Source organism: Panthera tigris, chromosome F3 (assembly GCF_018350195.1).
Source record: "Panthera tigris isolate Pti1 chromosome F3, P.tigris_Pti1_mat1.1, whole genome shotgun sequence".
NCBI classification, from domain to species: domain Eukaryota; kingdom Metazoa; phylum Chordata; class Mammalia; order Carnivora; family Felidae; genus Panthera; species Panthera tigris.
The window spans coordinates 10,095,540-10,117,970 of NC_056678.1; the positions used below are offsets into that span (position 1 = coordinate 10,095,540).

The 22,431-nt window shown below is 41.6% G+C and overlaps 1 protein-coding gene across 1 annotated transcript; it reads right to left on the bottom strand.

Moving 5' to 3' along the window:
- Positions 1 to 1,137: 1,137 nt before the first annotated feature.
- On the bottom strand, positions 1,138 to 18,081 carry TADA1 (transcriptional adaptor 1). The gene is made up of 8 exons (XM_007076995.3): positions 17,970 to 18,081; positions 12,965 to 13,056; positions 12,610 to 12,675; positions 8,638 to 8,735; positions 6,986 to 7,195; positions 5,401 to 5,552; positions 3,025 to 3,187; positions 1,138 to 2,360 (listed from the first exon to the last, which is right to left on the bottom strand). The coding sequence occupies exons 1-8, from the start codon at positions 18,041 to 18,043 to the stop codon at positions 2,208 to 2,210; spliced, it is 1,008 nt and encodes a 335-aa protein (XP_007077057.1). The 5' UTR covers positions 18,044 to 18,081; the 3' UTR covers positions 1,138 to 2,207.
- Positions 18,082 to 22,431: the final 4,350 nt, after the last annotated feature.

Below are 22,431 nucleotides of genomic sequence, written 5' to 3' on the forward strand. Positions count from 1 at the left end.
AAATTTTTTTTCAACATTTATTTATTACTGAGAGACAGAGAGACACAGAGCATGAGCAGGAGAGGGGCAGAGAGAGAGGGAGACACAGAATCCGAAGCTGGCTCCAGGCTCCGAGCTGTCAGCCCAGAGCCCGACGCGGGGCTCAAACTCACAAACTGCGAGATCATGACCTGAGCTGAAGTCGGTCGCTTAACCAACTGAGCCACCCAGGTGCCCCTGAAATTATCTGGTTTCTAACAGCGTTTTCCTCATTGACAGTTATTTTTCTAAATGCTTGGGAATAAGCAGTCACAATTTCACTCAGGATCCCACAGTTGGCAACACTGCTGGAGTGGAAGCTAGCCTTTGGCGGGACAGAGGTGTTCAAATCTTTCAAATCCTAAGTATCCCTCTACCTTCAACCCCATCTTTCCACTTTACAAAATGATTCTTAAGGAAAACTGGCACAGAAAGCAGATTTTCACGTAGGCCGGAAACACGAGGCAAAGGGAGTCCTCTGGCATCCTGTGGTCCCACCAGAGTAGGTGACTGTAGAGGTGAAAGCCAGGGCCGCCCATGGACGCTGCCATTGCAATGGGCGGCAGGACGTGGCTGAGGCTCCCAGCTGCCTCCCCACGTAAGGACTCCATGAAATTTAACACATACTTCGCATTAAGTTCCCGGCATATGGATGGCTCAAAACAAAACCACTACATTCAGCTAGGTATCAGTCCAAATTCTTCTAAACCTGAAAATTATCTAAAAAAGGACTTTTCAGACTTGTGCCGAGAACTGAAACTAAGCTGTTTATTTATTTTTTTTCTTTTTGTCTACACATTCCAAAAGGAAAGAAATGACATGATCTCAAGGTTTGTGGGTTCAAGCCCCGTGTCGGGCTCTGTGCTGCCAGTACAGAACCTGCTTAGGATTCTCTCTCTTCTCCTCCCCTGCTCCTGCTCTCTCTCAAACTTTAAAAAAAAAAAAGAAAGAAAGAAAAGCAAGCAATGACATACCTAAGTTGGAACCTGTTTTTTAATCTTTCTCATCTAGTACATTCCTCTAAAAGTCTGCTAAGATCTCCTAAAGCAGGGCTTTTCATACTTCAGTGGAACGCAGTATTCCTTATACGTTTACTTTAGTAAACACAGGAAAGGGAAGTTTTCTCCCAAAAGGTTTATTTGTCACATTTAAAGTACAAAATCAAATAGATCCAAATATTGAACCATGTATACGTATCTACACATCTATTACTTAGGCCTACACAACCCATCTGTACATTCTAATATAGTCACCAACACCTTCTCTTTAGTAAAAAGCATCACCTCTAAAAAAACAAACTTTATTATTAGTAACACTGCCAGATGTAAATTATGTTCACTTTATCATCTGAAAGGAGACGAACAGATACTTCATAGGAATTAGGGAGTTTCTAAGTATAAATCCAGTATGTTTACGTGGGCTTCTTAAAATATATTCTATAGGAATAATCAACAGGTGAAACTACCAATAAAAGTCTTTGGGCGTATTAACTGTAAAAGAAACTTAAGTTCTCAGAAGAAACTTTATAAGGTCAATTACATTCCGGAGGTTTTATTTTGGCTTTTAATGCAAAGAAAGGACTTTATTTTGTCTAACAGCACAGTATTTCTAAGTCCTACTTTCTATGGAGTTGTAATGAATTTTTAGGGAGCTACCCAAATCTGTTAAAAAATTAAACCGGTCACTAAAGGAGGTATATGATTTTTAACACTGTGTAGGTTATTTCAACCAAAATGCGAGAGCACAGTTCTTCAGGAGAAAGGCAGAAATTTTAGGCTGGCCAGATACAGAGTATATGCTGTCACTGAACACACAGATGTCCTGCTGATCACGGGGACTAAATTATAACGGCTTCTTTGTTCTAGGATGTCATCTACCTCACATGCAGACCCAAGGATACTAAGCCTCAGATGCCTAAAAACATCATTCCCGGCACAGACTTTTTCTCAGTGCTCACTCCCATAACTGGGAACACATACAGACATACAGAGATATGGGTCATTATCAAAGTCAGATTTGTATGAACGGCTTCACAGTAGCAACGCAGAAGGTACTCAGTGCCCCATTTCCACAGGAAAGGCTATATTTACACCACACACTTCAGTCTTGAAATGTGGACCCCCCAAAACATTCAATTCTCAATAACCAACGAACTTGCTGAGGCTCCCCTACCCTCAAGTCACCCTAGTTCAGCAGAGCGAAAGCCCCTCCTTGGCTGCGAGGCGCTGGCGGTGGACTTTGTCTTGCTGCAGCTCTTCGTGATTTGGATGCCAGAGTTTCGTGATGATCCTTTCAATGTTGAGAGCGTATACGGTGTGTGTAGGAATGACTTCCCTGTGTACCTGCGATTAAAACAGTAGCGTGCCTCCAGTTACGCTTCGGTATATCCCTCTTCCCGACACGCACAATTAAAAAGTAAGGTTTACATCAACGAAACACTCACACACCAACCGCTAAGCTACAAGCCAGAGCCTAATGAAGCTCCAACTAGGAAACAAGAAAACAAAGAAATGACAAGCTTCTGAAATAGGAGCGGGAACAAGAGGATTTCTTTTTTCCCCTTTTCTTTTTCACTGGGCAAGTGGGGGCTGGGAGAGGTAAGTTAGGAAGGAGGTGTGGGCCCCGGATTTGAAAAATGAGGGTAGTACTAATGGCTTGAATAACAAACAACAGGGGCACCTGGGTGGCTCGGTGGGTTAAGTGTCTGGCTCTTGATTTCGGCTCAGGTCACGATCTCACAGTTCTGCGGGTCTGAGCCCCACGTTGGGGCTTGGGCATCTCTCTCTCCCCCAACTCCCACACTTGCTCTCATGTACAATGTCTCTCTCTCTCTCTCTCAAAATAAGTAAAGTGACTTAAAAAAGATAAATAACAAACAATAAAAACTGAAAACCAAAAAGCCAAGAAGAGGAAAAGCTACTGAATATCTTTGTATCTTTGCAAACTTAAAGAAACTCTGAACCTATCCATAAATCTAGGTAAACCTTAAGGAGCCAAGAGTTTTACCTGCAAAGCTTCAAAAAGGTCATACATGTTGACTGGAGGCAAAGCTGCAGGCAGAGTGTCCCCAGAGCATGCCAGCAGGAGGGCGGCCTGCTGCTCGGCGTCATCAGGGGGCGGGTGAGAGGCCGGGTTATGACCCGCACAAGGAGCAGAAAAGGCTGGAGGACTGAAAACAAAGTATTTTCAAAACATTCCCAATAACTATGAACGAGACAAGCGGATAACGAAAATAGGAATGGGCTTTTAATACATCTTGCAAAAATATCTTAAAAATAATTAAAAACCCAATTAGAAATTACTTTTTAGCTAGTATATTACATGAGTGGCCTGTAATTTTAATTTTTAAAGGCAGCCCATCTGGCAGGCTGGAAACAAAATGTAGAACAACTAAATTTACACTCCTCTCCCCACAATGTTGAAATATTTATTAAGCTCAGGATGCTGGGCCAAAATTGTTTCCTGCCCTTCAAATGCTTCTAGTCGGGAGCGGGGGAGAAAAAAGACCTTAATTAAAGGAGAATGAAACTGAAAAACTGACTTGGGAGAGGAAGATACATGTAACTGGAGACAACAGGATTGAAAAATTACATGCAAGAAGACACAGCGCAGAGTAAGCAACAGGCAAAAATGGAGGATGAAGAAAATCCAAATCTTGCCAGTTTCCCAAAACAGGACCCAGATACAGTATCAGCGGGGAAGTCGGGCATAATTGTTGTGTCCCGAGACAGTAGGAGATGACCTATACAGTTTCGAAGAACACCCAGAAGGTAAAACAACAGTGAGGAGGCAGCTCAGACGAACGCACAGGCGGGTAGAAGCGTGGGGGTGAGCACCGGACAAAGGCGGCCCTGTTGGGCAAACAAGCAGTGACGGGGAGCCAGTCGCCCTCCAGGGGCAGGCCAGCGGCGAGGGGGCAAGCTCGGGAGGCCTGGCAGGGTCACAGACGCTGCTCTCAGCATTCACCCACTTTGTCGGTTGGGTTTTTCTTCTAGAAAAGGAGGACTTACAAATGAGAACAAATACTCCCACACAGACATGCCTGAATGAGACTGAGAATAGAAATCTTCACATTTGACGATCTAAATATAAATAGTGAACCTAATTTAAGATGGCGCTCTTCGGGACGCCTGGGTGGCTCAGTCGGCTAAGCATCCGACTCTTGGTTTCGGCTCAGGTCACGATCTCATGGTTTGGGAGTTCGAGCCCCTGTGCCAAGGCTCTGCGCTGTCAGTGTGGAGCCTGCTTGGGATTCTGTCTCTCTCCCTCTTGCTCCCTCTCTCTGCCTGCTTCCCTACTCACGCTCTCCCTCACCCTCTCTCAAAATAAATAAATAAACTTAAAAAAAAAAAAAAAAGAGGATGCTCTTCAAAACGGGCCTTGTGAGCCACCTCAAGGTTTTCAGCCATGAAGTAGGCACTGGTACAACCCCTTTCCATGTGGTGTCAACACTCTTGGCCGTGTCCAACTCTCTTCTTGGTTTTCCCACCCTACACTCTTTCCTACCACACCTCCTCCCTTCCTTTCTTGTTAGTTCTTCACTACCATCACCCCCACCAGGTTCCGGGTCACACTTTTCTCTCTGAACTTGTACCTCCCTGTCATCTCCCTCACCAACCAGCTAACGAGCGCTCCGAGAAATCCAGTCACTTCAGTTACCACAAAGAACATTACATCACTGCTTTTTCTTTCCCAAAGGCTTAAAATTTGGACTACATTATTTGCAGGGAAGGCAGAAAGGAAGTAGAGGGCTGAAAACAGACAACACACGGATGAAAAGAAAGGTAATCCAGGTCATCTCGTAAAGCGAAGACTGAGGACATTAGAAGTCCTGGGAGACCCTCCGTGGAACGTGCACGGAGGAAGCCCAGAGACGGGGGCAGGGACCAGGCTGCACACCAGCATGCCAAGAACAACCTGATGACACCCAACACAGGCCACTCTCTCAAGGCAGAGCTACGGAACCTGGAGGAACACCTCCCACCCCTCCTCCCGCCATCAAGATACGCAACCCTGACCCAACAATCATAGGCCGTGCTTCTGACTGAAAGCAGGCCCGCTTCCACCACCAAGCAGGTGCTGCCCCTTACGAGCCCTCAGGACTCCTCACCTCGGGGAACCGCTCCAATCCACCCGAGAAAGTGGGCCCGGGGCGCTTGCATAACCACATGCGGCAGCCAAACTCTGCGCCCTCACTTGTGACAAGCGATACCAAAGCAATTCACTAGTTATCGTGCAAGGATGCAACTTAAAATAAAACCGCGCTGCTCTCAAAGGTACCTTAGACTGACAGAAACACAATTATTCAACAGCGGTCTAACACCTAATAGTAGTGTACCAGCTAGAGAGGATGGATGCAAAACCACAAGAAACTTCATATACCTTTCTATTAAGCTGTTGTAAGCTACTACGCTATTCTTCAGGTATGGCTGTGGGGTTACGTTACTACCAAAGGCATATTTAAAATGACCGTCACGTAACCGATAAGCTTTCCTTCTCGACACAACTGATGTCAATATATCTTTAAGGTGATTCTGTAAAAACAAAGAAAAGAAAAAGAACATGAACTCCTGTTTAAGAGCAAATCATAAAACTTCCATTGACCAAAAAATGTCTCCTAGCATTTAGCGGATGAGACAGGCTAACATGTGGTGGAACCAAAGTTCACCAAAAGGCCACAGAACCACATCAGAGCAGGAAGGTACGGGAAAGAGAGAGATGCGTTGTTTTTATTTGGTTCCATTTAATAGGTGCTTGCTCTACATGAAATTTATTAAAGTTATTTATGGTTTCTAAATTGACTCCTCTCTCAAAAGAGATTTTCAGACGGTTTTAAATAAAAGTACAAAAATAAATACGTAAAATTTCTAAAAGGAGGCAAACTACCCTGAAACCTGGTTTCAAATAGGACAAAAAGTTCCAAGATGTCAGATTTATTGGCTACAATGCCCAATCTACTAGAATCCTGCCATAAAAGAACCATGGCTCTCTCAAAAGCCACATACACAACAGATATATAGGAAATAAACCAAAAATTAGGTATTTGATACTTCTTTATGAGAGCCAAGTACATAAGGGATAGAAAGTGTCTGTGAAAATAAAAAGAGCTGATCCCAGCCTGCCATTAATAACAGGTGAGGCAGGATCACCTGTTTCAACTATACCAGTAAGATTATCTCATATCCAGGCCTTCATGATACAATTTGTAATTTCCACACACTGAATTTATTAAATGTGTGTAACTTCATGAGATAGCGATTATGATCTTTGAGGTACATGTGAGGAAACGGGAGGCCCCAAGTACTGGAAGAATTACCCTGTATTACCTGACATAACCGTGCACTATAGAACCCAATGCGTATTTTGGCAAATAACTAAATGAATAAAGTGAATGGATAAATGAGTGGGCTGAGAGAAGGATCCTACTGTTTAGACACCAAGTCTAATGCTCTTTAAATGCTGGGACACAACAAAAAACAGTGATTTTCATCGTTAGGATTCTCAATCTCAATTTTTTTCCTTAAAAACTGTGCCCGTGTTAACAAATTAAACACCAAAACACGCCAAAGTGTTATGCCATAAGTAGCCTCTCTGAAAAGCTTAGTCTGCTAACTGAAGGCAACTGCATGGACTCTGAGGTGTTTCTCCCCTCAAAAGAACACAATTCCGGGGTGCCTGGGTGATTCAGTCGGTTAAGGGTCTGACTCTTGATCTCAGCTCAGGTCTTGATCTCAGGATCATGAGTTCAAGCCCCGCATTGGGCTCCACATGGGCATGAAGCCTACTTGAAAAAAAAAAGAAGAGAGAGAGAAAAAGAAAAAGAGGGAAAAAAAGAAAACAATTTCAATGACGACAATTCTGGCATCGGTAGTACTTGGATTCTTTTCTTGCAGTACCGACTTTCAACGACACACACAAGCTCGTTACATTCAACCTGTAAAACCGTTTCTGCCACCAGCAAACCAACCTCCACCGCGTAGACAACAGCTGAGACGGCCTCCTCCGTGACGTTGTCCAACCCGTGCTCGTAAGCTGTCACTATCATTCTCCCTTCAAGCTGACCCCGGGTGGGAAGCATCATTGTGTGGGAACAAAGTTTCAACTCATCATCATCTTGGGGATCCTTTGCCACAAACTGCTGGGCTCCCGAGAGGGGATTTTGAGGCTGGAATCTATGCTATGGGCAAGAAAACTTTTCAAAATGATTCATCACAGTGGCAAGTAAGAAGACACAATATATTGGACTTGAGCTCCCACAAGTTAATGCCACCAAAACAATACTACAGGATTTAAAAAAAAAAGAAGTCACTCATGCACAAATAATCACAGATTCACACCCATTACATAGTAATAATGAAGACATGAATTAAGGGGAATAATGGTAGTATGCCCAGCAGTTTATTCTATTCAACTGATACCTTGGTGATCACAGAATATATGGCTCTGTGCTAAAAATAACAATTAGGGGAAAGGAGAAGATATAAAACTATTTTCAAACAACTCAGAGCATTCTCAGTATACTTGTAAGTAAGCAGGTTCTGAAAGTAGAAATATATAGTAATACCTCGTTTAAGCTCTAAAAATAAGCGTAGCTAACCAACATAACAGACCTAATAACAGATATTCCAAGAGAATGCCGGATAGTATAAACTATCTTGCTATCATCTTCTACTTACAATTCTCAACACAGAATCTTGCTAAGACACAGCCATTCTAATTATTTAGAATAGTTTTTCTCAAACTGTTTCCACTCCTAAAACCTCTGCCTCCTCTGGTAGACTCTGACAGCCCATGTGTATTCTCCATCACCAGTGGTAGCTCCTGCTTAAGCTCAACATATAAGATTTAATAGCGAAAATGGCTTGTCCCCGTTTGAAGTTTGTATTATAAAAGAAACATTGGTTGTTTTTTCCACTGTCCAAGTATAAAACTGTATTTTATATCAAATATCCCTTTTTAAACTAAGGTATGCCTCTCTAGAGGTACCGATGCCCTCCATATTGAATAGTATCGATAGAAAACACAGAGCAAAGGTAGAAATGAATGTTTGTTGATGTTAATCAATAAAGCTATCAACACCCAGTCAAACCTATAAAAGGAAGACTTTTGGGAAATTATTCCCCAAATACAAAAGGAAAAAACAATTTATCCTAAAATGTTTGCAAATTTTATGGCCAAAGGCCTTCATGACTTCTCTGCTGATTCCGAAAGGCTCAGGGCCTAGCTGGGCATCACCAGGATCCTGCCAGAGGCCTCCAGGCCTCCTGGAGCCGTGGAACAGAAGTCTTCAATGTAAGAAACATTCCAGAAAAAGATTTAAGAGGAGAAATAATACAGGCATAGTTTTTGAGTCATTAAAAAATCGTTAGGTACTAATGAAAACATATTAATATTTATGCAGTAACAAACTAGAATTATAAAAATTCAGACACCTGGGACTCACACTCTTTGAAACTCTTGTCAACCTCAAATATAATAACACCTTTCTTCCCCAAATCATGCCCTCCTTTTTTTCAACTCTACTACCAGTATTTTAAGATTTATTTAAAAACTAAAGCCCGTTCCATCACACCAGCACTTAAATCAGTTGTTACCAAGATCTACTGGAGAACAACCTACGTCAAATTTCTGACGAACAGAAGAAAGCTTTTTCTTTCCCTTTGGTTTTCCAGGTTTAGCTGCAGAACCCCCTGTCCAGGGTAAAGATCCAGCACCCTCTGTGAGACAGAAAAAGAACCATAAGAGAAAACGGGGACAGTTGTCAACTGCTGTGTTTGGTTTCATTATAGGCTAAAAAAGTATGGAATGCTCAAGTAATGAAAATAATCAATGCTTAAATTCAGATCTTCTCTATTTCTCCAAGCAAAATTATGAATTCTCTCAAATCACATTTTTTTCTAGCTGTAACCAAAATTATTCCTTTAGGAAGACAAATTTGTTTTTCATATTTTAAATTAATGTTTATTGGGTGTTTTGTTTGCTTTATTAGTAGCATTATAAGTAGTATTACCAAAGTAGGAAAAAATTTTCTAGTTCAAGATGGGGAACTGAGCACATGAATGTATCTCACCTCTCTTTCTAGACCCTACTAAGAAAAGGTAATAGCAGAAAGTAAACAGCACACATCTGCAACTGAGATAGAAAGGAAATTGAAACAAGATGAGATGTCAACAGATTTCAACAATGGGCTAAAAAGGTGTTCACTCACATGGAGACACACAGAAGCCATAACCTAGGCTAGGCAAGGTTCGGAAATGAGGTGGAAACAAGTTAACCTGCAGAGCAGAAATCCACAAAGAATCTGGATTTGGAGAAGGTGAGGACAGTGGAAACCAGGGAGGGGTCAGTGAAGCCAAAAACAAGATCAATGGAAGGTCTACATTCAAAAGTCGTCTACACAAACCCCTTCCCCCTCACCACTAACAGTGGGCTCAGTACAAAACAAAAATGCAGGGTCTCTTATTCAAACATTTAGAATTTCAAGGCAACCACAGTTGAGCACTAAGCCAAGCGTGGGCCCTTCTGGGTTCACAGGCAGTTCACAGGCAGTTCACAGGCCCCGGAGCCAGCCCTGCTCTCTCCCATACATAGCACAGTATTTACAATGGCAGGGGGATGCTGTTGCGGGGTATGGAGGACAAGAGAGTGGAGAACTCTCCTCTAGTTAAACTGGACCAAATTTCTGGGATTTACTAAGGTGGTTGATATGGATGTTGACACCCTAGAGCACAGCTCTCGGCATGCTGGCCTGAGGATCCCCAGTTGAGCTGGCCTCCTGTCAGCTCACTCTACAGCAAAACCCCCACACAACTGTATACTTCATTCTTAAATGTGAATCACCCGACATTTGATGACAATCTATAACAGAATAAGAAAGACCCAGATAAACAAACAGACAATAGAAGTCCTAATAATTCAGGGGCGCCTAGGTGGCTCAGTCGGTTGAGCGTCCGACTTCGGCTCAGGTCATGATCTCACAGCTTGTGAGTTCGAGCCCTGCATCGCACTCTGTGCTGACAGCTCGGAGCCTGGAGCCTGCTTCGGATTCTGTGTCTCCCCTTTCTCTGCCCCTCACCTACTCGCGTTCTGTCTCTGTCTCTCTCAAAAATAAATAAACGTTAAAAAAAATTTTTTTTTAAATAATTCAAGCAACACGGACTTCAAAAATACTAACTGGTATATTCAGAGAAGTCTGAAAAGACGTGTGTCCATAAAACAAAAAGAAGGTATTATAAAAATTGCTGAATTAAAGAATGCATTGGGCAGAAAGGCTGAAAGAACTGAGGAAATCTCATAAAGCATAAGCCAGATGTCTAAAATCAGTAAACCCAGACAGAGATTTAAGCTCCAATGAGGAGCTATCAAAGTCCTACCAGAAGAACAAAAAACAGTAGTTGTCTTTGAGAAAAGTCTAGGAGTGGGAAGAAGCTTTTCATTATAAGACCTTCTGTATTATTTCTAACCATGAGCACATTTATATATAGTTTAGTGTTAAAGAAAAACAATCAAAGCAATTCAAGCTCATTACAGTACACCTGAAAAAACTACCCCCCAAAATTTTTTATACGAAAAAAAAACCATCATCTTAGCAAAAACATTATTTCCGTTTTGATGTTTTTTTGAAGAATGAGTTTTTAAAGCTTTGAAAAAAAAATACTCCAAGTTCATCAGTTAAAAAAGAGCTCTTTGGACACCTACCATGATGAGCACTGAGTCATGTACAGAATTGCTGAATCGCTATATTGTACCCCTGAAACTAAACTCTGTATGTTAACTACACTGGAATTACAAAAAAACAAAAACAAAAAACAAAACAACCTGTTAGGGAAGTCAAGCTCTTCTCTCCACCGCTTAAAATGTCTCTGGTACATCCAGGTCTCACTGATGAGGTCAGCCAATCTTAGAAGATTCCCAAAGAAACCCACTGCTGCTGGATGGCCCGGATGCTAGGTGATGCCACCGATGTGTGGCCAACACGCTCCAGGCAAGGAAGCAAAGCTTGGTGAGTCAGGCCTGACTGACAACCAGGACAGCTTTCCAGCGGCGGGCAGATTTAGGGGTGGATCCAACACTTCCATCCACTGGCTGGGTTATTTCTCTATCGAACCCCCAAAATGTATTTCCTCAAAATGAAATTAATAGTTGCTGGCAACAAAGAGATGATTTCTATTCAAAGTAAAATATAGAAATGTAGCTCTTCGTACTTGCGGGTGGGTTTTCTGTTTTCCTAAGCTAGGTGGGAAAGATGATTTTTAATAATATTATTGATCGAGGGACCGCAGTGTAACAGACACTTTGCATTCTTTTTAATCCTCACAGCAACTCTTCAGGGTAGGTATTAGCCTCTTTATAGATTAGCAAACCAACTTCAGAGAAAACAAAATGAAAGAAAAAGCAAAACAGAGAGGGAGGCAAACCATAAACACAGAGAAAATATATTTTAAATACAGAGAACAAACTGAGGTTTGCTGGAGGGGAGGTGGGTGGGGAGATGGGTTAGGTGGGGGATGGGTTAGGTGGGGGGATGGGTTAGGTGGGGGATGGGCATTAAGGAGGGCACTTTTTGGGATGAGCACTGGGTGTCATATGTTAAGAGATTAATCACTGGGTTCTACTCCTGAAGCCAAGACTACACTGTATGCTAACTAACTTGAATTTAAAAGAAAGAAGAAAGAAAGAAAGAAAGAAAGAAAGAAAGAAAGAAAGAAAGAAAGAAAGAAAGAAAGAAAGAAAGAAAGAAAGAAAAAGGAAGGAAGGAAGGAAGGAAGGAAGGAAGGAAGGAAGGAAGAAAGAAAGAAAGAAAGAAAAGGTAAGAAAGAAAACAAAGAAAGGTTTTTAATCAATGATCAACACAATCACCACAGGCCCTTTAAAAACAACAACAACAAAAAATTCAACTTAATCTATAGTAGGCGGTACCTACAAATCTAAGTTTTTAACAACAGTTCAGGATAAGTTTTATTGTGAGGCAAATTGTTTAATGTATTTAATCATTTATTTTGGACTACTTGATTAAAATAAGATGGATGAAAGAAGTGCCTGTACCACTTAAACTCCAAACAATTTGGGATAAAGGGGTCATTGTTTCTACCTATACCTAATTAGGTTGAAGTGACCGATTTAGCTTCTACCCACCTCTCCAGCATGCTGAAGCTCTAACCTTCCAGGTGCTGGTATCTTACTTGAGAATACAACTGAAAGTCCAGGTTCTCACCACACGTTGTGGTTTCCCCTCCCCCTAACCCTAACTCACCTTCCCTGCATCTATGGAAACCCTCGTCTAATACCAGCTGCCCTCAAGTTTCTTCACCCTGACTGCCCACCCACTTCCTCACTTGTCTGTCATTTAAGTAATCCAAAATCCAGCTGAGTGGACAGTAAAGACCGAAAGTCAACGTAAGCACAGGGAGATCACCTGCTTTACCCAGGTTCTACAAAACAATCTGCACCTACATAATAAATTTTTTCTTGTGAGCAGTTCAAAGAACATGTCGTTTGCACACAACAGATGTGTCTGTTAACGGAAGCTAAAGCCCAGGGCTCTGATGGCTCTGTTGACTGACATCCCTGGAAGTACTCCCGCTCCCTTACCTGGGGTAGACACCAAAATCTGACAACGCGTAAGAATAGCCAGGAGGAAATCGTTGTGAGAATGGACTGTAAAAGGGAAGATTGTCACAAGTCAAATACAAAATATTTACAACATAAGGAAACCATTATTTGACTCTGGATATCCCCTACCCTGCCATTCTTTACACTTTATTTGAAATATCCATATTATTAAAATAATCTTACACACCATTAAAAACCCCATTTTATTTTTTTAAGTGAAAAGACTTACTGCAAAATTTACTGCAATTTATTATTGCAGTTATTTATTTGCAACTTATTGCAAATCTGGGAAAACTTCAAAATAGTAAAATAACTCCCCAGATAATTATTTTACCATTATCCTGCGTGAGAAGTCTATGAGCTTCAAGGTCAAACTCTTCTTTGCTGATCTTCTGCTTGAACCACAACTTTAAGTTAGCCCAGTATCTGCAGAGACAGAAGCAGTATTAAGAACCAAGGATTTTGCTTCTTTCCCAAGTTTACCTTACCTGCTCCAAAACCCAGGGAAGGAAATTTTGCATTCCCCACCATATGGGCAGAGTTGTGCATCTCCCCCCAAATCTGTATGTTGAAGCCCTTGACCCCCAGCACCCAGGACGTTAAAGAGGTGATTAAATTAAGATGACCTCTCTAGGGTGGGCCCTAAACCAATGTGATGGGTGTCCTTAGTAAGAAGACATTAGGACTGTGACACACACACAGACCAGACACTAGCTATCTATAAGCCGAAGGCAGAGGCCTCAGAAAAAAACAACCCTGCTGAAGGGTGTTGTCAGACTTCCTTGATGTCAGACTTCCAGCGTCCAGAACTATGAGAAAACAAATTTCTATTGTTTAATCCACCCCATCTGTCGTATTTTGTTACCCCAGGCCTTGAAAACTAATACACCTAGGAATCAGAATACTGACAGAAGGGGGCGCCTGCCTGGCTCAGTTCGTAGAGCCTGTGACTCTCGATCTCACAGGGCCGCCGAGTTCAAGGCCCATGTTGGGTGTGGAGCCTACTTAATAAGAAAAAAGAAAAAAAAAAAAGAATATCAACAGAAGAAAAAGGAAGAAAAGTTTTTCCCCCAAAGGGACTGACAGGTTGTCACATTATTGGACTCACAAGTCCTTTAGCCAAAACCACAGCTGTACCCTTCCTTCCTCACTGTTGCCTTTCTAAAAGACCTATCCTCCAGAATCTTACATTTAATATTTATATTTTAAAAGTATTATTATTAAAAGTATTAACTTTTAAATATTAATTTCAAATACACTAATTTTCCAATTATTAACTACAGTTCATAATACTGTATTGTATATTTGAAAGTTGCTAAGAGTAGATCTTAAAAGTTCTCATAAATAAAAAAGTTCTCACAAGAATTTTTATATATCGTGACAGATGTTAACTAGACTTACTGTGGTGATCATTTTGCAATATATACATGTATTGAATAACTGTTGTATACCTGAAACCAATATACTGTTATATGTCAATCATACCCCAATAAAAAAAAAGATTTATATTTTAAAAAGCATATGTGTCTTATGGGTTGGGAAGTGGTCATTAATACTGATCCTGGTAACCTCTTTCCTTTCAGATGATCTCAAGTTCTAATCTAACTGGCTGAAGTAATGAGTTTCTAAAACACCTCACCACAATGAAAATACCGTGGATATGAGAAACTTAGTGGTTTGTAAAGTGAAAACCAACCACTAATCATAAAAATCACTAGTTACCTGGCAGGAAAAAAACATAATGATTTGATCCCTTTATACCTTAACAACAGTATTAGAGATAGGAGTAAAATATGACTTTTCACATCCACAGCCCTTGATTCAGTGCTGAAAGAAGCTGCTCTTTGTTCATGAAACAATTAAAAATTACTCAGGACACGTCTTACAATCACTTTCAATTCACACTTAGCTACTTTCTAATGCTAATTTGAGTTCCTAACAGAGGAAAAAAAAGAAAAAAGATTTCTAAAGAAGACGGTCTGATGCTCTCACTGCCTTATACCCTCGCAGGTCCTCTCCTGTACACAGATTAGCTTCAATTCACCTTAGTATGTAACTCTGTATGTAACTGGCTATGTGTGCCCATCACTGCAAGCAAAGCTTTGGGTTCACACACATTTTTTTTTTTCCCCAGGAGAACACCTATAGCTTTAATGGGGTCAATGTTGCCCAAGACCCATTTCACTCAATAGCAAAATATGTTTAGTTTTAGAGCTTGGCATGACTTTTCACCTGATATTCACACACTCGTTAGTCAATAATAACTTCCCAACAATGGACACTTAAATGTTTTGGTTTTTTTTTTTTTTTTAAGGACGCAGGAACTATTATGAAATGAAATAAAGCTCCACAGGGAAAAAAAAGTATTTTCCCGTCCCATTCTATCCAACAAAAGAGGGCAGTGACATGAGACAGCTTCATTATTTAGAAGCCCCGGGCCACTATTTTATAAGAAAGGTGCAAATATATCCATATTTTGAGGGTGAACTTATTCCAGAAGTAAAACAAGCCTCTACCAGGAAGTTCTACCAACATGATGCTACCTATCTCCTCTAATGGCAAACTTTCCAGCCGTACCCCTTCCAAGATTCAGAAGACCTGCTCCCCAATCCTGGTGCCTATGTTAACTTGCCATATAACCATGGACAAATGACTGCTTTCCTCAACAGAACTGAAAAGAAAATTAGTTAACCTCTATGAAGGTGAGGATGATGGGTGACAAGTTTAAGTGGGTCAGACTAGGAAGCACTGGGGACACCTGCAGTAAACTAAAGAACATATGATCAAGTCACCAAAAAATTCAACACCTATTTAAACCGAACACTCTCTTGGGTACTATACAAAGGAAATTAGCTAGCAAAGGCCATGTCTTTTCTAGAAGCTGGTGTGGGCATGCAACCTAACATAAGAGACATTTGGACCCTAGATAAATTGAACACAACTCTTATCTGGGGTCCTTATACACTTTCTCTGTTTTACCTACCACCAAGGACCATGTTTAAATGGTCAGGTTATATATAAACCAAAGCACACTACTCATGAAGAAATATGAGAAATTACTGGATGGCAACATTACAGAGTATTAAACCAAGAGGCACTTTTTAAGGAGCAGGAGAAAAAGACAATGAAAGAATGGAAAAACAAATGCAAAACAACACTGTACCACTAACTACTCATGGCACAAAAGCATATTTTGATCACATCGTTAGTGGAGATTTACACTACAGATACATCAAATTTAGCTTTACCATCTGTATTTGACCAACATCTGAGAGCCAGCATTGGCCTTTAAAGGCCAAATAGGGAATACTAACTTCAAATTTCTGGCAAACCTGTGTGGTAAGTGTGGGATCATAGAAGTCACCATCACATCTAATCAGTAAATTATACACACAAGCCAGGTCTTTCAGATTTATTATAGTATGGAAACACTTTCAGATATTTGTAAGCATCCTAGACGTAACAGAGTAAAAGTCAACTGTGTTTAAAAATGTAAATTTTAGCCGTCAGTATTACAAAAGTAACAAACTGTGGTAATTAATGGTGAAAACTGTTAATTTTGCCTATTAAAGTAACTAATAATTTTCAATTAATTAAATAAGCAAAGAAATAGACTGACAGCAAACATGACTATTAAAACATAATTTTAGGTAGGGGCGCCTGGGTGGCTCAGTCAGTCAAGCATCCGACTTCAGTTCAGGTCATGATCTCATGGTTCGAGAGTTTGAGCCCCGCATTGGGCTCTGTGCTGACAGCTCAGAGCCTGGAGCCTGCTTCAGATTGTGTCTACCTCTCTCTCTCTGCCCCTCTCCTGTTCGCGCTCTCTCTCTCTCTCTCACACACAAAAATAAATAAAATTAAAAAAAAAAATTTTTAAGACATAGTTTTAGATAGAACATTTTATCTTTGGGAGTCAATAAATGTTCACAAAAAATTAAATAATTATGCCAAAGCAATAATTTTAATTCTAGCGTTTGTAGAAATTTGATTCATTAAGGTTCATAAAATAAGCTTTAAGAATTATATTTTGCTTTTAGTTATTCTGTTTAGGCCATGAGTGTTTCAAGAAGTCTTACATGGGAATTCTGCATATCTTGCTAGGATAAAAAGCAGAATGTCAACTCCACCACCCCAAAATTTCACAAGAAGGAAAAACTCCACAAAAATCACGTATGACATCCAAGTAACTTCAATCTAGTCATACTAAAGAATATAAAGAAAAAGATGACAAGAAAGGGTCCCCCAAATACCTTGCCCTGCCAGCAACATGATATTTAAGTGAGCATCTACCGAGTAAGCAAATGTGTGGAATATCACAGAAGTCATCTAACAGCAACAACACAGGCATTAGAATTTTAAACATTTAAAATTTGCTACTTATATCTTTGGAAAATAAAATTATAATAATGATTAATGTTCTGAAATTTTCCAACTCGTTCTTGTATGTCAGAAATATATTATCTGGCTTCAGCCTTGGCTGAATTATTGATTTTACATCCCGCCATTCAGCATCTGACCTCTGATTGTTTACTCGGTCCCCTGCTATAACCTAGGTCTGGCTGGGCGCTTGTTCCTTTGGAACCCCTTGTAGGGTATCAGAGCCAGGAATCAGACACGAGGGGTCTAGTGACTTTTGAAGAGTTACGTAACCTCTCTAGATCTCAGTCGTCTCATCTATCAAATGGGAATAACAATTGTATCTACCTCACATCTCTGTTGTGAGGCTTAGATGAAATGGTACCTTGAGAGTGCTTAAAAGGTGTTCAATTAATGTCCACTGCCGCGATCATCACTGTAACTGCAGCGATGTTCGGTGACTTATCTTAAACGTAGGGTCTATCCACCTTCCGAAACTACTCTCAATGCTCTTTCTTAAACGCAGTGTCTACGCATCACCCGACCTCAATGAACTTCCGCCTCCAGGAAGCCCTCCAGGGTCTGGCCGCCGCGCGCGGTGCCCACTCCAGCCGGGGCGCGTCGGGCTCCGGGTCACTCGGCCCGGGGCAGGCCTCACGCGAACCGAACTCTGCGAGGGGCCTGCAACCGTTCGGTAGGCCCTTGGGCGTGGAACGCGCCTCTCCCGCCCCACCCAGAGCAGAGAGCCCCGGGCGAATGCGCCCGCCCGAGTCCCGAGGGAGCCAGGGAGGCCGGCCCGTCCAGCTGAGCGAGTCCGGGTTCCGCACCCGGAGCCGGCCGAGAAACCCAGAGGCCCCGCCACCCGCGACGCGAGGCAACACAGGCCTCGGAGCGGCGGGAGGCGTCTCCAGGGTGGGTCGGCAGCCCGAAGCCTGAGGAGGAGCGGCGCGGAGACCCGGACGCCGCGCCAGGACAGCTCTTACTGTTTCACGTTGTCCCCTAGGGCCTCGCTCAAGTTCTTCTTGGCCGCCTCCAGCTCGCTCACAAAGGTCGCCATTGCTCCCCCACGTCTCAGCCCGACCGCAGACCGCTCTGCCACAGTGACCAACAACCGAAAAGCCAACTCGGCGAGCGCCTCGGCGCAGGAAGCTCAGGCCGCCCCCGTCTGTCCCGCCCCTAATCGCACAGCAGAAGTTTGTTTGGTTTTCGGCTCCGCCCGCCTTTCTGAAGAGAAAGTGAGGAGGCAAATTCGCTGTTTTCTCAGTCCTCCTCCTCCCGCCCCCTCGAGTCACGTGATCCATTTGGTCCGGCCTTTCCGCACCCAACTTCAACGCTTGGCCACAGGAGCCAGCTGCGGCACCTGCCGGGGTGTTGTATCACAGTACCTTCAGTTTGTTACCGGCTGGGCAATATTTTCAACTCTTTTTAAACGTTTATTCATTTCTGAGAGAGAGAAAGAGAGCAAGCAGGGGTGGGGCAGAGAGAGAGGGAGACACAGAACCTGAAACAGGCTCTAGGCTCCGGAGCTGTCAGCACAGAGATGATGACCTGAGCCTAAGTCGGATGCTTAACCCACTGAGCCACCCAGGCACCGGTGGGCAATTCCTGAATTCCGCTCTTTGTCCTTCCACCTGGATGAGTTTCTTCCTCCGCAGATCAAAAAGTAAATGCAGTATCAGTTTTGTCCTCTTTCTTCGCCTTATTTTTCGCCAAGCACTCATCATTTAATATGCCACTTAATAGATTGTTCTGGTTAATTCTCTGCCTCGTCCAGCTAAAATGTAAATTCCATGTGGAAAGGATTTGTGTTTTATTCGGTGCTGTTTTCCCCAGTTCCTAGAGCAGTGCCTGGCTCTCAATAAATATTTGCTGAATAAATGAAGTAATTGTGAGAATTAAAGAAAATAAACACAGAAGGATAGAGAAAAAAGAAAGAAAAAGTGTTTACCACCTCCAGACAAACTTAACTGATAGACATTTCTCCCCCACCTGCCACACTTCCCATAATTTATAACCTTGGTCTATCTTCAACTGTGCATCTTGGTGGGGGGTTTTTAAACTTAACATAATTATACAAATATTATCCTCTGGCATTATAGTGTCTTTATAATCATAATTTTAATGACAGCTCGTTAAACACCCCCACAAAAAGAATGTACACAATAACTTGTTTCCTAACTGTTAGCCTGATTGTTTCCATTTTTTTCTCTATTAAAAGCCTTACTGTAATACACAATGCATAAAGCTTGTCTTCATTTAGGATGATTACTTTAGAATAGAGTCCCACGAATAGACTTATTGGTTTAAATGGTAGGGATATTTATAAGAGTCTTGGTGTGTATCGTCAAATTGCCTCACAAAGATTGAAAATCATCCTAATTGCTTTTAAATCTTGTGTGATTACCCGACAGAGGCCCCTTCGAGCTTATTCGTTTGTTCAGCAAATACTATTATGTATCTGGAACTCTATTGTGGGCTGGATTTACGAAGATGAACATGGCAGGTAAAGTCTTACTATCTGTGTTAGAAACCTCCAGAGAAATTTTGACTTTTAAAAAGTAGCTGTCCACGTCCACTTTTTCTTGGCTACCCCCTGTAGACTGAGTAGAAAGCCAACCTCAAATTAGGTTTGTAAATGCTTTATTCATGGTGTTACTGAGGACTGGAGCCCAGGAAACATTCTTCCCAATTGCTCTGAAGACCTGCTTGGAAGCTTGTTATATATTATGTATGCAAATTATATACAGAAAGTTATTATATATTCAAAAGGGGCAACAGGTATTTGTGCTTGCAAGCAGTTCCAATACTTATGTGTCACAAGGTATAATTTGTTGTAATTATAAAAATGATTTAAAATCATTTTTAAAAATGTTGTAAGGGGTGCCTGGGTGGTGCAGTCGGTTAAGTATCCGATTCAGCTCAGGTCGCGATCTCGCGGTCCGCGAGTTCGAGCCCCGCGTCGGGCTCTGGGCTGATGGCTCAGAGCCTGGAGCCTGCTTCCGATTCTGTGTCTCCTTCTCTCTCTGCCCCTCCCCCCTTCATGCTCTGTCTCTCTCTGTCTCAAAAATAAATAAACGTCAAAAAAAAAATTAAAAAAAAATGTTGTAATTATAAAAAGGTTTACTGATTTCCACACAGACGTGAGGAAGACCCTTAAGTCACCTTAATATATGTTTCTATCGTATCTGATTGTTTAAAAACATTGCTTGCATGCCTCTGCTTAGCCTGTTTTTCGGCTCTTCCTATTCTTGATTTTTCCCTGAGAAGGTCACAGAGGCTGACCTCAGTCACCTATTGCAGTTTGAGTGCATACCACTGAGTATTGAACAAATTTCAGGCTCTCTAAACTGGCATTCGCATTTTCTTACGAGCTGGACTCTGCCTATCTGTCCAACCCGCGTACATCCGGGCCCGTCCCCACTACCCCGCTTGCATTCCAGTTACTTGACTTTCTATAACAAACCATATCACTCAGTCCCTTTACACATATCTCTCCCTCTGCTGGTTTTGACACCCGTGGGTGGCCACCTACATTTCTTGCAAACGGGTCCAAACATATGTAAGTACCTGCCAAAGGGCCAATTCAGCAGCACTAGACATGGGCACAAGGAAATGTTTAGGTATATCTTCCAGGAACAGTCCCTGTTTCTCATCTCTGTTGCTACTTATCCCCTAAGAAAAATATGACATTTATCTCTTTACATCTATCCTTGTTAACACCCTAAGTGGATGCATCTAGTTCAATGAAATACTCCTTTCTCTCTCATCACTTTATACACCTATTAGCACCAATTTCAGTATAATTATTCTGTTAAATGTCCATTGAAACTGTAGTGTTAGACTATATAACATACACAGAAATCTGACCAAACAATGTGCTTAATAGAAATAAATATGAAAACCACTTGTAATTTGGTGATTTAAAGAACCTAATTCTAAATCTTCTTTTAGTGATAGCAATAGTTACACAATGCATACTACATGCAGACAACTATTAAATAGCTTCAGAGAGGGGCGCCTGGGTGGCTTGGTCAGTTAAGCATCCAACTTCGGCTCAAGTCATGATCTCGCAGTCTGTGAGTTCGAGCCCCGCGTCAGGCTCTGTGCTGACAGCTCAGCGCCTGGAGCCTGCTTTAGATTCTGATTCTCCCTCTCTCTCTCTGCCCCTCCTCTGCTCACGCTCTGTCTGTCTGTCTCTCTCTCTCAAAGGTTGATAGTATTATTTATAGATCGCCTCTTTTTATGCAACGTCTTTCAACATGTAATTATATAAATCATAAATATATGAGTATATAAATATAATTGTGTACAAATATAATACAAAGGAAAGCCCTGAAAAAAATTTATTTTCATACCAATTTTTTTCAGGTATCTATGAAAGTCTGGCCCCTGCTTGCTTAATTCTTCCAGAAACACTGGATTTTTTGTCAATAGGATTCGAGGTTGGTGGAGTTGTGAGATGTCTCAGCTCTGGAGATTATGTTATTACTGTCATTCTTCCTCCCAGGTACCATATTTAGGATTTTTAGACCTATTTATAAACCACTGACTCCTTGTTTACACTGGCTGGTGCCTGCCGCAGAAGAAATACTTGTTGACTGACTTTCTTAGTCCATTCATTAAAATTGGCTTATTAACCTTCTTCCCAGAGCACTGCCAGCAAATGTGTGAGCTCCTCCATTTCAGGCATCAGCAGCTCTGCTTTACTGGAAGGACTCTTACAGTTCAGCTTTAAAATAGTATTGATACTATTTTAGTTGCCCTGTTGAATTTACCATTATAACATTCACTATAATTTGTAATACTTACTATGTGGGCTATGCATTTATATACAGTTACACACAATGGTACATAGGGGCTCACACTCAATATATGTGTCTGTCAGAACAAAATACTTTAGAAAATTCTATATAGTATTCTTCCTAATCCATATCTATATTGATGTACAGAGTTTAATATAGTTAAAGGTTATAGACTAGTGGGGCACCTGGGTGGCTCAGTCGGTTAAGTGTCCAGCTCTCGATTTCAGTTCAGGTCTTGATCTCAGGGTTGTAAGTTCAAGCCCTGCATTGGGCTCCATACTGGGCATGAAGCCTACTTAAGTAAAAAAAAAAAAAAAAAAAAAAAAAAAGGTTATAGACAAGATTATATTAGGCCCGAGTTAAATTTATGGCTGAAAACAATTAGAGAGGCAGGTCACCCTGACACCACATGTATTTATTTTATGTCTGCCAGAAGGAGGTGAAGAGGTTCTTAATCTTTTTTTATGCCATGGACTTCATTAGCAGTCTGGTGAAGGCTTTGCAGCCCTTCTCAGAGTAATCTTTCTAAATGCATGAACTACATAGAGGGTTACATTTTAAACAGTTTCATTGGAACACAATTCTATCCTTGGGTCCCAGCTTCAAACCCTCTGAAGCTCTATGGGTACTTAGGTTCCTCAGG

What these genes read in the sequence shown, in the direction of transcription:
- TADA1 (XM_007076995.3), bottom strand. Translation starts at nt 18,043, where the DNA reads ATGGCGACCTTTGTGAGCGAGCTGGAGGCGGCCAAGAAGAACTTGAGC. An exon ending in CTGTTCGTCAGAAATTTGAC is followed by an intron (nt 7,196 to 8,637) that starts GTAGGTTGTTCT and finishes TCTTGCCCATAG; the next exon opens with CATAGATTCCAGCCTCAAAA. An exon ending in ACCTTTTTGAAGCTTTGCAG is followed by an intron (nt 2,361 to 3,024) that starts GTAAAACTCTTG and finishes TTTTAATCGCAG; the next exon opens with GTACACAGGGAAGTCATTCC.